The sequence below is a fragment of the Sceloporus undulatus genome, chromosome 2, assembly GCF_019175285.1.
Source record: "Sceloporus undulatus isolate JIND9_A2432 ecotype Alabama chromosome 2, SceUnd_v1.1, whole genome shotgun sequence".
NCBI lineage: Eukaryota > Metazoa > Chordata > Lepidosauria > Squamata > Phrynosomatidae > Sceloporus > Sceloporus undulatus.
In genome coordinates this window covers 213,415,083-213,429,512 of record NC_056523.1, presented here as the reverse complement: position 1 = coordinate 213,429,512, position 14,430 = coordinate 213,415,083, and the positions used below count along the sequence as shown (strand labels likewise).

The 14,430-nt window shown below is 40.8% G+C and overlaps 1 protein-coding gene across 3 annotated transcripts in view; it reads right to left on the bottom strand.

Annotated features, from left to right (window-relative positions):
- The window catches only part of CHRNB3 (cholinergic receptor nicotinic beta 3 subunit), a 62,995-nt gene that overhangs the window by 18,355 nt on the left and 30,210 nt on the right, over positions 1–14,430 (bottom strand). For 2 of the 3 annotated variants that reach the window (XM_042449221.1, XM_042449222.1), the window contains exons 2-3: positions 6,399–6,510; positions 32–183 (exon numbers count right to left, since the gene is read on the bottom strand). In XM_042449221.1, the coding sequence (XP_042305155.1) occupies positions 32–183; positions 6,399–6,453 (207 nt within the window). In that variant the 5' untranslated portion in view covers positions 6,454–6,510. The remainder of the gene's footprint in view (positions 1–31; positions 184–6,398; positions 6,511–14,430) is intronic. The other variant, XM_042449223.1, reaches the window with a different exon arrangement.

Genomic DNA, 14,430 nt, shown 5'->3' with positions numbered 1-14,430 from the left:
CAGCAGCTTCTGGATTAGATGAAAGACCTACCACATCTACCAGTTGGGAGATCTTCAATCCAAAGTACACCTTTATGGTATCATTGGAATGTCTCACCGGTCTGATCCACTTCTGATACCCATGAAATAAGTGCCGCAAAAGAGCATCTTCATTCTCAGCAAATGAGCTGAACACAGTAAAAGCTGAATTGGAGGGGGGGGGGGAGAGAAGAGGGAAAATGTGGATCAATACAGAGATACTTGTACCACCGAGTAAAATCAAAACATGAGGCAAAAGTCTGCTTTTCAACCAATAAGACAGATTGGGGGGGGGGGGACCAACAGGGTGGCAGTGTCATGGATCTTCCTTTACTAATCCCATTGGAAAGAACTGCACCATGTGTGACCTGGGACTTTATCACACGGGGAACATCAGGGGGTTAAACAGCAATTATCCCATGAAAATCGCTCAATCACAAACATGATGTCGTGATTAAAGTGCTATTATTCCAGGAATAAACAGGCAATAAACAGCAACAAACCATTCACGGGGAAATCCCATGAATGATTTGTTGCTGTTTGTTGCCTGTTTATTCCTGGGATAATGACTCTTGAATCGTGATGTGTGTGAAAATGTTAATCACGATTGCACAATTTTCATGGGATAATCGCTGTTTAAACCCCCGATTTTCCCCGTGTGATAAAGTCCCTGAAGAAAATGCATGTAAGGGCAGTTTAAAATACTTGTGATTTAATTGCTATTGCAGGCATGAAGAATAGGGCACTGTGGGAATTAAAATGGTGGTTCACTGTCTTGGAATTAAAGCAAAAGTATAAGTGGACAACCGGTTTGACAGAAGGGGGGTACCTATACAAACAGGGTACCCCCCTTCTGTCAAACCGGTAAATGCGGAAAACACGTAAGACCTGCCCATGACAAATAGAATTTTGACAGATTTTTCTCAGAGTACTTGTCCAAAACATAATCTGTTTCTTTTGCTATTTCCAGCTAGAAGCAACTTTTGCTAAAGGGAAAGGGAAAGGATTTCTCAATTCTTATATAGTATTTCAAACCACATCGTAATGCTGCCTCTACGTCAAGCAGGTGTATAGAAGAGGGGAAAAAACAGGAGGTGATCCTGGTTGCACTTGCCTAAATTCCCTAATACACAACTGTTCAGCTGTGCATGATGGAGCACTTCCCCTGCTCTAAGGAACACTTACACATCACTGATCTAAGCCTGGAAAGTTACTTCCAAGCAGGATGAATATAGCAACATGCTGCAGTCATCCATATCTGAGTATTGGTACAGTCAGAGGTTGGAAGTAACATATTAAAAGTAACATTACTCATATAACACATTGGTGGTGGTGTTTTTTTAAAGATAGTAACAGATAGAACTTTTTTTAGTTCTAATGAGATCAATATAAACATTTTTAATTGCATAACCTTATTTATTTGGGGAAAGGATTGTACGTGTGGTGACCTTTTTTAGTTTTTTTAATTACAGGTATAAACATACTACTAGGACACTCAAGATTAGAGTTCAAATCCCAGCTTGGTCATGGAAACCTACCGGGTGACTTTGGGCAAGTCCCACTCTCTCAGCCTCAGAGGATGGTAATGGCAAACCTCCTCTGAAGAAACTGGCCAAGAAGACCCCATGATAGAGTTGCCTTAGGGTCACCATAAGTTGGAAATGATTTGAAAGCACACAACAACATAACACTAGCATTAGTTCTTCATTGTATTATTGAGTGCTCATAAGTAGTAACTGATGTATTAATCATAAAACCCCAATGAATAAGTAACATTTTTAAAGTATTGGACAGGATGAATGTCTCGTTTCTAAACCCCCATGAGGTAAACTAAGGATGCATCTACACTGCAGAATTAATGCAGTTTAAAACCACTTTAACTGTCATGGCTCAGTGCTGTGGAATTCTGGGACTTGCAGTTTTGTGACATATTTAGCATTCTCTGACAGAGAGCTCTCTGGTGCCACAACAAACTACAAATACCAAAATCTCATAGAATGACAGTTAAAGTGGTGTGAAACTGCTTTAATTCTTCAGTGTGGCAGCAACCTAAGTGATCTAAGAATATGCTCCAATTGTAACATGCATGGTTCAGTTTTGGCAGAATCCATTATGCCACAACATTATGAATAGCAAATACTAGGTCTAGTGCATTTGGTATTTGAAAGAATACTAGTATGGCTAATTATATCCAAAGCTGGTATGGAAGTACTTGGGTATAATTTTATGATTCCAAACTGGATCAGGATTAAATGGTGTAAAGAAAAATGAGGCCAGGAAAAGAGAGCTTATCTCATAAGCCATATAAAATGAAGAAATGTGTTTGAATTATGTCATTTGATGTAATAATTGTACAGAGTTGGATAATTTTTAAAAAACGTATTAAATGTATTAGAGAAGCATCCCCAAGGCACTAATCCTTTGGTTAAAAAATAAATTGATGGGGGAGAGAAGAGAAAAAAGATGACTGTCCTGTGCTGATAACAGTGTTTTAATAATTAAGAGGCACAAAAAAGATAGAGAAATGACAATAAATGCCCTTAACATTCTCTTCTGTTTCACAGACTTTAACATTGAGTGGGTCCGAGAATAGCTATTCAGTGCTGGCAGTGTCCTGCCTTAAACTGAAATCTAAAATGGAGTTCAAGGAAGGTTTTTAGCTTGGTAGTAAGCAGTAGGCTAATAATGTCATCTGCAATGTTTTCTCCAGAATTTTACAAATGACTATTAAAAATCCAGTGTTATATACATGGATAAACCTGTCTGTCATGAAATTATTACCCCACTGTGCTATTCACCACACCAGAATGTCTGACATGGAAAAAGACTGTGGTATTGTGCTAATGGATATTGTTTAATAAGCCAGAAGGGCAGATCCATTAATTCTCTTAAAACTTCTATCTGATGGTACAACATATGCTGTTCGTTGAGAGAACTGCAACCCCTTTTGCAGTGAGTCTTTACCTGAGTGGATTTCCCAGCAGAAAAAGCAGAACTGCTATAATTAGCAAACGTGCAAATGTTAATAATAGTAATACTAATAGTAATTAGAATTTATTTCCACCCTACATTGAAAAAAATATAAGAAGTTGTCCAGATTATACCAAAGACCTATATATTCAGTAATTTGTTTCCTCCGTGGCTAGATCCATATGGAAAGCTCAGAAGCAGGTTATGATTGCAAGGATGTGTTTCCCAGGAACTTATATTCGGAGGGATGTTGTCTCTGATATTGCAGATCAAGAGTAGACAATGTGGGGCCTAGATGCCAATTCCATGCAACCCTTGCCCTTCCCCAGTCCCCAACCAATGCGCCAACATTTCTTTTATCAATTGTTTTTTTAAAAGTGGCCAAAAAGAGGGGGTAGATTTGCTTTCTAATTTCATGGAGGAGTACCCAAAACCAAACAAAAACAATTGCCCTCAAAATTGCCTGAAGTGACTTCTGTTTTCTGGGATGTCACTTCCAGCTCCCATTAATGGCAGCCATGTGGGTTGTCTATGTTTGGAAAGAACCAAAAATCACCCTCCACCAATGACTTATTGATCATTTCCAGAATTTACTGAAATTGCACCCACAGCTCAAATCTCACCTCTGCCACTACCTCACTAGGAGGCTGAGAAAAGTCATTATTTATCTGCTTCAGTCTCTCCCTCAGGCTGACTACATAATACTGACATACTTACAGGTTTTCTGGAAATAAGGGATAATGTATGAGTATGAGAGGTGTTTGAAGTCATTAAAAATGCACAATAACTGTGAAGTGTTGTCACTATGAGAACCAGTGTGTTATAGTAGTTTGAGTGTTGGACAAGGACCCTGGAAGACCAGGGTTCAAATCCCCACTCCAGCATGGAAACCCACAGGGTGATCTTGGGCCAGTCACACACTTTCAGCCTCAGATGGCAGCCTATGAACAAATTTTGCCAAGAAAGCCCTGTGATATAAGTTAAAAATGACTTGAAGGCACATAACAATGTTGCCTCTAGTATATGCCTAGAAAAATGTGCAAACACAATCTTTTGCATGTTTATTCATAGACATGTCCCACTAAGTTCAACGGGTTTTACTCAGAAAAATATATATTTAGAATTCCAAACTCAGGGGGTTTTCTGACACTTCTTGAATTTTTATGTGTTGTATTTTGTAGCTAGGCATTTTAGACCACTGGTGGACAACACAGACTGTGGATCACATGTGGCCCCCATGTGGGTCCCCATAGATCCCATGCTTCTAGGGTTCCTAGGGCAGGATACAGACCTCCCAAAAAGGGTGGCCTGCCGCCACCCTGGTTTGCTGCGCGAAGGAGCCGCAGCGGACAAACCGCGCGGCTCCCTCGCACAGCAAAAAGCGGGTTCTTTCTCTGGTGCCACTGTGATGCTGCAAGGCACCAATGGCGCACTTGCAGCATGACAAAGGTGCCGGGATGTGCGGACGCTACACGTCCGTTACATCAAAATGGTGGCGCCCATATGTACAGGGTGCCACCATTTTGACGCCCTCGTCACGTGCGAGGAGCGAGTAGCATCTGGAAGCACCGCCCCTCACACATCACAACAGCACCCCATAGGGCCTGTCTATCCAGCGCCAGAATCTCAGGTTCTGGATCCTCTTTTCCAGTTTTCAGGCCTGAGGGAGAAATCTCAGAGTCAGAGCACAGCCTTTAAAATTACACACATCTGTTCTTGGTCCCTTGTTAGTGTAGTTGCATGACAGCAGCTACTATGGAGAGTTTAATGTGGAAAACAACATGTACTTCAATGTGCTCTTAAAAGTAATGTTTATAAAGGTAAAAACAAAGCAGCAGAAATCTGTCCCCCTTTCAATGCAGAGCTTAGAAAACTTGATTTTACCAACCAGAAAAATATTTTCACATTTGCTAGACTTGGTGTTTATTATTTGAATTACATGCGCTGAGCAATTGTGATTGATGTATTATGTCTAAGGACATTGACAGCCCATGTTCCCAGAACTCAGGTTTTGGCCCTGAAATCTCATGGTCTGGGATGTTCCTGATCTGTCAATTCAACCTGCATCCATCCATATGGGGGGGAAATGGTGGTCTGAGTGTTGGACTATGACTCTGGAGGCCAGAGTTCGATTCCCTGCTCAAGCACAAAAACCCACAGGGTGATCTTGGGCAAGTTACATTCTCTCAGCCTCAGAGGATGGCAATGATAATGCCTCTGTGAAGAAACATACCATGAAAACCCTATGATAGGTTCACTTTAGGCTTGCCATAAATCAAAAAGACTTGGAGGCACACAACAATAAAAACTCACAGAGGATTGCTCTGTAAGCATTTAGTGCTCTCTTCCTCACAAGCCAATTAAATTTGTAAATGTCTGCTTTTGGGGCTTCCTAATGCGCAAGGGGGAATAACAAACAGTATTATATTCTTCCAGACTTTTAGGGGAAATGTGGTGGAAAGGAGGAGAAAGAAAGGAATTAAAAGCAAATAGCGAACACTTTGGGAAGTTTTGGGAGCTGAACTCACATGTAGCATAAACATTCATAAGGGGCACTCTGTAAAAGAGAAAAACTGGTGCTTATAATGTTTTATTATTATTATTATTATTATTATTAACCTTTATTTATAAAGCGCTGTAAATTTACACAGCGCTGTACATACAATCTTTTAGTTTTACAATTTCTTGTTAAAGCTAGGTGTTTCTACTAACCTGCAAAGATCTCCTTAATGAAAAGCAAACCCTTCTCACTCACAAACATTTCATCAATGACAGTTGGGGGCTTTGAGAAGAAAGCAACGATGACTCTTGAATTGTATTTACTTCTATCTATCCTTCATTACCCTTGTCTCGCCTTCTCCTTTTCACTGCCTTTCTTCCTCCTTCATCCAAATTTAGGATGCAACTCAATAGGACTTGCTTCTGAGTAGTCAAGCATAGGATAGGATTGCACTGCAAGACTGTGAGCTACTTTAGGTAGAGATTTGTCTTTTGCTGATGTTTCTCAGCAATGCACTATGTATACCGACTTTGTGAAATAAATTAATAGCATACTCCAGTTGTTTTTATTATGCGTTATGTGCTAAAATGAAAGTGGAGATCGTAATGTCACAATTAACAGAATTCTTCTCAAAAAGAAGATACTTGGAAGATGAAATACAAGACAGCAGTACTGAAGTGGCTATCAAGTATCGCTTAATGGGTGCATGTTTATGTATGTAAGTGTATATAGCGCTCTCTGTATATATGTCCGTGTGTGCAAAAGTGCACACTCACATGCGCATAAGTATGTCAAATAAGTGAGATCCAGTAGCTTAATTTTTGCACATACATCACTGTGTGGTTTGCAAGCAGTCAAAGATCTGTCACATCCCCCCCCTCCATTTTTAACTTGAAAAAATTGCACTTACCTGAACTGTGAACACAAAGGAGAAGAGAGACTGTAATAACATCTAGCACCCCCATTATCACGGCCACATCTCTCACTGGATTTCTTGGTTTTCATAGGCAAGCCATTTCCATCTGTGAAAGGAGTTACAGCAAAATAATTCTAAACCATGAGGGTTAATAAGCTGGGAGCAGGGAGAATAGCTTTTGAGCCTTATCTTGCACCACTGTGAAGCTTCTTAAAGTACACTTCATTGATTTTCGGTCAGCTGTCACAGGCTGCAAGCCAAAAAGAAAAAGGAAAAAAAACCATAACACACAAAAATAATCCCTGGGTCCTAAACTCTGCCTTGTTCATCCGGTAGCCAGGATATTGTTAAAAGTTAAAGTTGTGTGAACATCTGAGACAGAGATAACCAAGTGGGAACCCACATTGCATTGCATGAATGTGTATCCATAATCTCTGTGCCATATGGTAAGCAATGAGAAACATTTCTCTGCCTTTTCAAATGTGAACAGTAAAACAAACCTTTCAGTCCTCTTTTCAAAAACGTAAGTATGATTATCTATTTCAGAATAAAAAGAAGAAGAAAAGCCATCTTTTTGGCACCTTTCTCCTTTTTTCTTTCAGTCCTCTGTCTTTCAGAAGTATTTCCACCATGAATCAAGTGAAGTAAATCACTTCCATCAACTAGTCAATGTCATAAGAGGGCATTGTTTGCCTGCTTATAAACTTTATCTTTGTAGGCCACTTTTTAAAAAAGGAAATCTTGGAAGGAATTTGGCTGTTTAAGCGCAAAGCTTAGAAACGTCCAGGGGTTTATTGCTTGCTCAACTGATGTAGCTGCTCTGATAGCCTTTAGGGATGAAGGACGGGGTATAAATACCGTACCATAATAAATAAATAAATAAATAAATAAATAAATAATGTTGGCATAATGGCCATGCTGACTGGAGAATTTTGGGTAGTATAATCCAAAAAGGTAAATTTTCAAATATTTACCTAGTACAGGCTTATCTTGTGAGCATGGTTTACACAGAGGTTTTTCTTCATCCGGGGCAGGCTTTCCCAGATTAATTCTGTTGATCAAAAGTATTGCTGGTCACTCTCCCTCTCTCTCTCTCTGTGTATAAATTTTAAATTATTTTAATATTTTTGCTATATGCATATTTTTGCTACTTTTTATTACACATTACAGTACTTTGATAAGTTATATATAATGCCATGTATAATAAGTAACATATAAAACATCCAGCAAGAAGAAATCCAACAAAGACAAAAGTTCTTTAGGTGCAGGTGGCATTTGGCATATCCTCTAACATTTCACAGGTGGAAATCAGGACATATCTGGCCAAGCAACATTGGAGTGCAGTCAAGATAGTAGACATTATTCAAGAAGAAGAACTCGCAAGCTAGAAGAGGAGAAGCGGCAGCAGTTTACTTTTGCCTGATTCAACTGGGAAATGGCAAGATTCTGCCGCTCTTATCCTCTCCCTCCTGCTGAGTTAACTGAGTTGAAATACTTTTGCACTTTAAACTCAGCCCTCATTCCCACTCACTCATTAGGGTTAGGGTTGCTCGGAAAGAAGTTTCCACTATCTTTTACCTTGATCGATGCAATCTGCCCCTCTGAAATTCACATTTGCAGTACTGCTTTAAAATGGAGCCTCCTTTGTTGTCAATCAAATTTACTTTCTCTTTCGTCAAAGGTGACATATCTTACAACCATTGGCCAACCAAATGGATGCTTTCCCCCCTCCTTTAAAAAAAAAACTGGCGGCAGTGTGCGCATATTCTGTCAACTTGTCAAATTTAAAAACCTCCAGGTGTGTTCGTGTGTTGTATTTGGGTCATTACAGATTATGGCAACCCTAAAACGACCCCATCCTGGGGTTTTCTTGGCAAGATTGGTTCTGAAGAGATTTGCCATTGCCTATCCCCTGAGGCTGAGAGAGTGTGACTCCCCCAAAGTCATGGGTTTCCACAGCCTTCCCTCTGAATGCCAGCCTCTAGCTTCCCCTTCGCTTCCAGCCCAGCATTTCTTTCTCTTTGGAACCTCTTCCCTTCCCTTCAAGCCCAATGCCACCTCCAAAGCCCTTGCCTCCCCCCCCCCCATGCCAGCCTCTTCCCTTCCCTTCCGGCCCAAAACATGTGCATAATCTGTCACAACAACAACAACAACAACAACAACAATAATAAAAAATGTCGCTTGCAGGGGAGGCCACCTCAGAATGCCATCTCTGCATCGTCTTTCTTTGCTTTCCCTCTAATTGCCACCCCAGAATGCCATCTCTCCTTACATACACATATGCAGCAAAAGCATTCACACATTGTGTCAATTTGCCAAATTTAAAAGGGAACACAAGCATTCGCATATTCTGTCACACACACAAAAAAATAACTTTAAAAAAAATGCCACTTGCAAAGCGACTGGTGCGAGAGGGGAGGCATGTTCCACCCACTGCCCACCCTCTGACCTAAATCCCTCCCCTGAACTTGACCCAATCATGACCAGGGGGGCCAAGTTCACATTTGCCGGCAGCAGGGAAGAAATGGGTTTTCCTAAAAGACACTGGAAATAATCCACTTTCGGAAAAACCGCTCTAAAGGGGATTTGCCCTGGATTGGGTGTGCAAGACCTTAATTCTGATGTGTTTAAACCAGTGCCAATGGGAACTTCCCACTTTTAATCTGGGTTACAATTTGGTACAAAAGGCAGTCTGAATGGCCCATCAGTTTGCAGCAGTTGAAGTGAGCCAGAGATAAAGTGGGAGGAGGAGAGACAAACTGAAATGTTTTAAAGGCAGCTGGAAAATGCAGTGGCAGGAGATTAAACACAACTGTCTCTGCCACATCAGGACAGTTGAAGGGTATGATAAGAGAGGGAGGCCAATTGGTCCTGTGAGACAGGGCACTATAAAGTTTAGGTGAGAAGATCCTCTCTGTTGTTTCTGCCAAAGAAGGTCACATACTGGTCAGACATACAACAGGATCTCTTGTGATGCTCTTAGGGAGTGGGAGAAATCACACCTTGAAAGTGTGATGGATCTCTGAGTTCCCCTCCCACTTCTGCTGAATAGGATGAGACCCCCTGAGACCACCTTTAAATGAACTAAGCTGCCACCGCCTACTAAATTAGTCTCCCTTTTTTCTTGTAACTCAGTAGTAAGTTACTTTGGGTTACTTTCCATCTCTAATACTGCAGAGACTTTCCTCCCCACCAACCCTGGAGAGGCGATGAAACTGAGCAAAAGGTACATGAAAAAAGAGTGTGAGAGAGGGAGTACTTCCAAGAAAACTGTTGTATTCTAAATAAATAAATAAATAAATCTCCATAACAAAATGATATCTCTTATGTGAGGGATACCTTTTCCCCAGGCATATTTAGCGATTACAAGATACAATAGGCAAATCAAGAAAAGAATCAAAAGACTGTAACGCAACTAACTAATATGTTCTCTGATGCTACTCACAGAACAAATGGGATTTGTAAACCTTGGTGTTCATGGGATTGGCTGAAAACCTCTATGGTCCAGCTCCAACAGTCCGGGGTGACCAGATGTCCTCCATATATCCTACATTTCAGTCATCTGTCCAGGAGGAATTCGAAAATGTCCTCCATTTTGAGCATGACTAAGAAGCATGAATTTATATTTACATTAGTGTTTTTGGCTTTTATTTTGTAATGCCCTCCATTTTTCTTGAATGCCCTACATTTTGCAGTGCCTTGTTCTCCTTTGCAGTTATGACTTCTGGTTACCCTGCACCAGCCTTCTCCCATGGAGACTCCACTCCAGATGTTCCTAAGGGCCTGAACAGACAGGCCCAAATAAAGCTGCTTCGGGCCACTTTAGAAGTGTGCTGTTTAAATGAAGCATGCGTCCTAAGAGGCCGGAACCTGCACCAAAGCCATACTCCACTCCTAAGGACTGAAGCACAGCTTTGGTCTAGCTTTGGGCCTCTTAAGATGCATGTGTCATTTAAACAGCATACCTCCAAACTGACCTGAAGCAGCTTTATTTTGGCCTGTCTGTTCAGGCCTTTAGTTTAAAAAACCTCCCCAGCTTTTTATAACCTCTGTTCAGAACCATCTCAAAGTTTGCACTTCTGCCCAACTGGCCATCCCGTTGGACAACTGTTATTTCGTCACCTGTTGTCAACTGCTATCTCGTCACAGTGACCCTCATTAAAATGTAACTTTATCTCCTCCCACATTTAATCCTTTATTATCAGGGGAGAAAGCTCTCATAAATGGAAAGACTCTCATGTATCACAGGAAGTTAAGATATCACAATAGCAATAGCAAGTACACTTCTATACTGCTTATCAGTGCACTTAAGCACTCCCTAAGCGATTTACAAAGTGTAAGTTAATTGCCCCCAACAAGCTGGGTACTCTTTTTACCGACCTCAGAAGGATGCAAGCCTGAGTCGAGCTTGAGGCTTTCATTGGCATTGAACCCGCAACCTTATGGTTTGTGAGTGAGTGGCTGCAGTACAGGCATTTAACCACTTCACCACCAGGGCTCTTGACTTGGTTTAACATGCTATGTTCAAGACCATATAACATCCCTTTTGCAAATAAAATTTCCCAGTATAACATATTACTCCTGCTAGTTATTTTTCCAAGTTCCTTTCTCCATGCAGTGGGTAACATTTACTCCTTTTTTCTTACTATTTTAGCAGCATTTTGAGATGCTGCTGATGTGGATGGTCATGATTCATATTATTAAATTTATTATGCCCACCCTCATAAGAGCATGTGCCTTTTCCTCACTGTTTTTAGATGTATTCCACTGTCTCCCCAATAGGAAAGAAGTATTAATAAATGCAATGAGGACCTAAATTTCTTTATAATATCATCAGTGGGTTACTTTTGGGGACTGCAAAAAGTTACACAATTACTTTAGGGCCTTTCTGAGTTCTAGCAGAGATTCATATGGACATGATCCTTTGGGTATTCTGATTCTGGGGCAGCTAAAGTTGAAGCAACATTTCTATTGTTCTAAAAAGAAATGTTGAGCAAACACTGATGGAATAACCAGCTCTTTGAACTGAACCCTTGAATGAAGCAGGAGTCAAAGCTCTGGCTGATGGAATCTTAGAAGCTGTGCTTATCTTTTGGTCATCTCATTCTGTGCTGCATGTATGGTGCTTCCAAAGACTCACTACTGGTAAAATAAATTGCAGTGCTGCACATTTGGAAGCTATTGTTTTCACCTACAATTGAATTCTTGAATGATGACTATTTCTCTCTCTCTCTCTCTCTTTCTTTCTCTCTCTCTTTAAATGATCCTCCTTATCTGTTGCAGGAAAATTATATAGGGAGAAGAGTCCATCCATTTGGAAGAAATTTCCAGACAAGTTTTGCCAAGCATTGTTCACTTGGCCGGATCGCATTCATTTGTCAAAGGAAGGTCTCATACACCCACATTTTATGTTTTGTTCTGTTTCCTCCTTGGCTTAAACACACTATGCCCCTTTCTAATAATTATACTCAGTTAGGTGTGTTTAGAAAGAGGATTTGGAGATAGAGATTCTGCTTACTCAAGAGATAATAATACGGCTGGCTTTTACTGATAATACCGGAGAAATTTATGTTAATCTCCTGCTAGAGCTGAATAAAAATGCTAATATCAAAAATAGCTGGGCCTGTCTGTGATTTCTAAGGAAGGCTGGTCCCAGATATTTGACCGCCTGGGGCCAAAAGTATGATGGCATCCCTTACCCCTTCCTCTCACTCTCCAATTCCACACACACAAACTGGTTCAATTGGTAACTGACTCTTTCTTTGGCACTGGTGAGAGGCTAGCATCCTTCACTGCATCTGAAAACAGCAGGCTAATTTATGAGGTGCTGAATGTGTGTGCATGTGCTGAACATGCTATGTTTACAGGTAACAAGGCCATATCAACATTCCTTTTGCAAGTAAAATTTCCTCTATATAACAAACATTACTCTTTCTTGTTATTTTTCCAGATTCTTTTCTCCATGAAATAGGTACTTTTTTTTTCTTGTTATTTTAGCAGCTAGAACGCATTCTTAGGACATTTTGAGAAGATGATGCTGGTGCTGATGATCATGACTGATGTTATTAAATTTATCTTGCCATCCTCATAAAAGCTTGTGCCTTTTCTCGCTGTTTTCAGATGTATTCTGCTGTCCCCTCAAAAGGACAGAAATGCAATGAAGAGCTAAATTTCTCTGAAACCTTGCCACTGCTCTGCCTTCCCACAGCCTCGCTCTGCCTAATGGTAGGGCTGACCCTGCCCCAAGCTAAGAATGTTCTTTTATTCCATCCATGACCTTCTGTACTGTACTGTTCTCAGGAAAACAGTGCCTATATTTGGTGGCCTTGTGGAAATCCATTTAAACTAAAGATTTATCTTTCCCATTTCACACCCACAGACAGGGAGCTCCAATAATACCGAGCCATCTTCTTGTCAAACTCACTTTTTACTCTATATCTCATAGAAATGAAGTTTGATCATAACCATTAGGGCATGTCTCTTTTACACTTGGTACAGATGAAGCTTTGACCCGTTTCAAGCCACCACTGATTTAAAAGTGCAGTTTCTCTTGCTGATCCCGATAGTAGGTTATTGCCTACAATTGACCTTAATCTATCATCTAGGACATGGGTGGGAAACTTTGGCCCTCCAGATGTTTTAGGGTGCATCTACACTGTGGAAATAATGCAGTTCAACCCTATTCTATTGAATAGTGGGATATGCAGTTTTACAAGGTCTTTAGTCTTCTCTGCCAAACTGTGCTGGTGCCTCATAAAACTGAAAATCCCAGGTTTCTGTAGGATGGGCCATGCATGGCATAGAAGTTTGAGTGTTGAACTACAACTCGGTGGACCAAGGGCCCATTCACCATTTGACCATGAAACCCACTGGGTGACCCTGGGCAAGTCACATTCTCTCGGCCTCAAGGAAAAGCAATAGCAAACCTTCTCTGAACAAATCTGGCCAAGAAAACCTCATAACAGGTTCACCTTAGGGTTGTCATAAGTCGGAAACATCGTGAACACACACAACAGCAGCAAGATGACCCCTTAGACTATATCTCCCTTTATTGTTAGCCAGGCTCCACTTATGAGAAACACCAGCTGGATGTTGTAGGGTCTACACTCAGATCAATTTAGACATACTGCTCTGCTTTATGCAGAAAATGAATGACAACAAGAAAATGAACTGAGTTGTGTGGACTTTTCAGGCCCTGTGGTGCTTAGCAGGATTCCCCACTGGGAGAAAGGCTTTGACAGATTCCTGGTACCACACTGGTCTATTCTCTACTTCCAGCCTGGCTTGACAGCACTGACTGCCCATTATCTTACAGCAGTCAAGATGGGGCAGCCAGCAGGGGAACTCTCTTGACACATCTCATGTTTACTCTCTTCATGAGCATGACATCCAAAGTCTGTCAGCTTTCTGAGGATGGCATGGGACACCGGCCAACCCGTGTCTTATTACACGATGATGAATGCTTTGATTCTGGACATTTTCTTGCTGTTTTTGAGAAAAGATGAGAGTAATGGTTTGAATAATGGGCTGGAACATTGGGAGACCAAGGTTCAAATCCCAGCTCAGCCATGAAACTCACTGGATGACCTTGGACAAGTCACACACTCTCAGCCTTAGAGGATTGCAATGGCAAACCCCCTCTGAAGAAACTTGCCAAGAAAATCACATGACAGGTTCACCTTAGGGTTGCCATAAGTCAGAAATAACTTGAAGACATGTAACAACAGCAACAACAACAGATTTTAAAATGTATTCAGTTTTAGGAACAGGAAAAAGAATGGGGAATCTTTGGCCCTTTATATATTTTGGACAATGTCTCCAACAATTCCTTACCAATGGTTGATGGAGGTTTTAGGCCAAACCATCTGGAGGGAAAGTTTCCCATCTCCAATATGGGGCAAGAATTTTGGAACAGCCACACATAGCCTCACACTTTCCATTCATATCATGTCAGGGCATAGTCAACTGGCTCATGTTTATTATTATTATTATTATTATTATTATTATTATTATTATTATTATTATT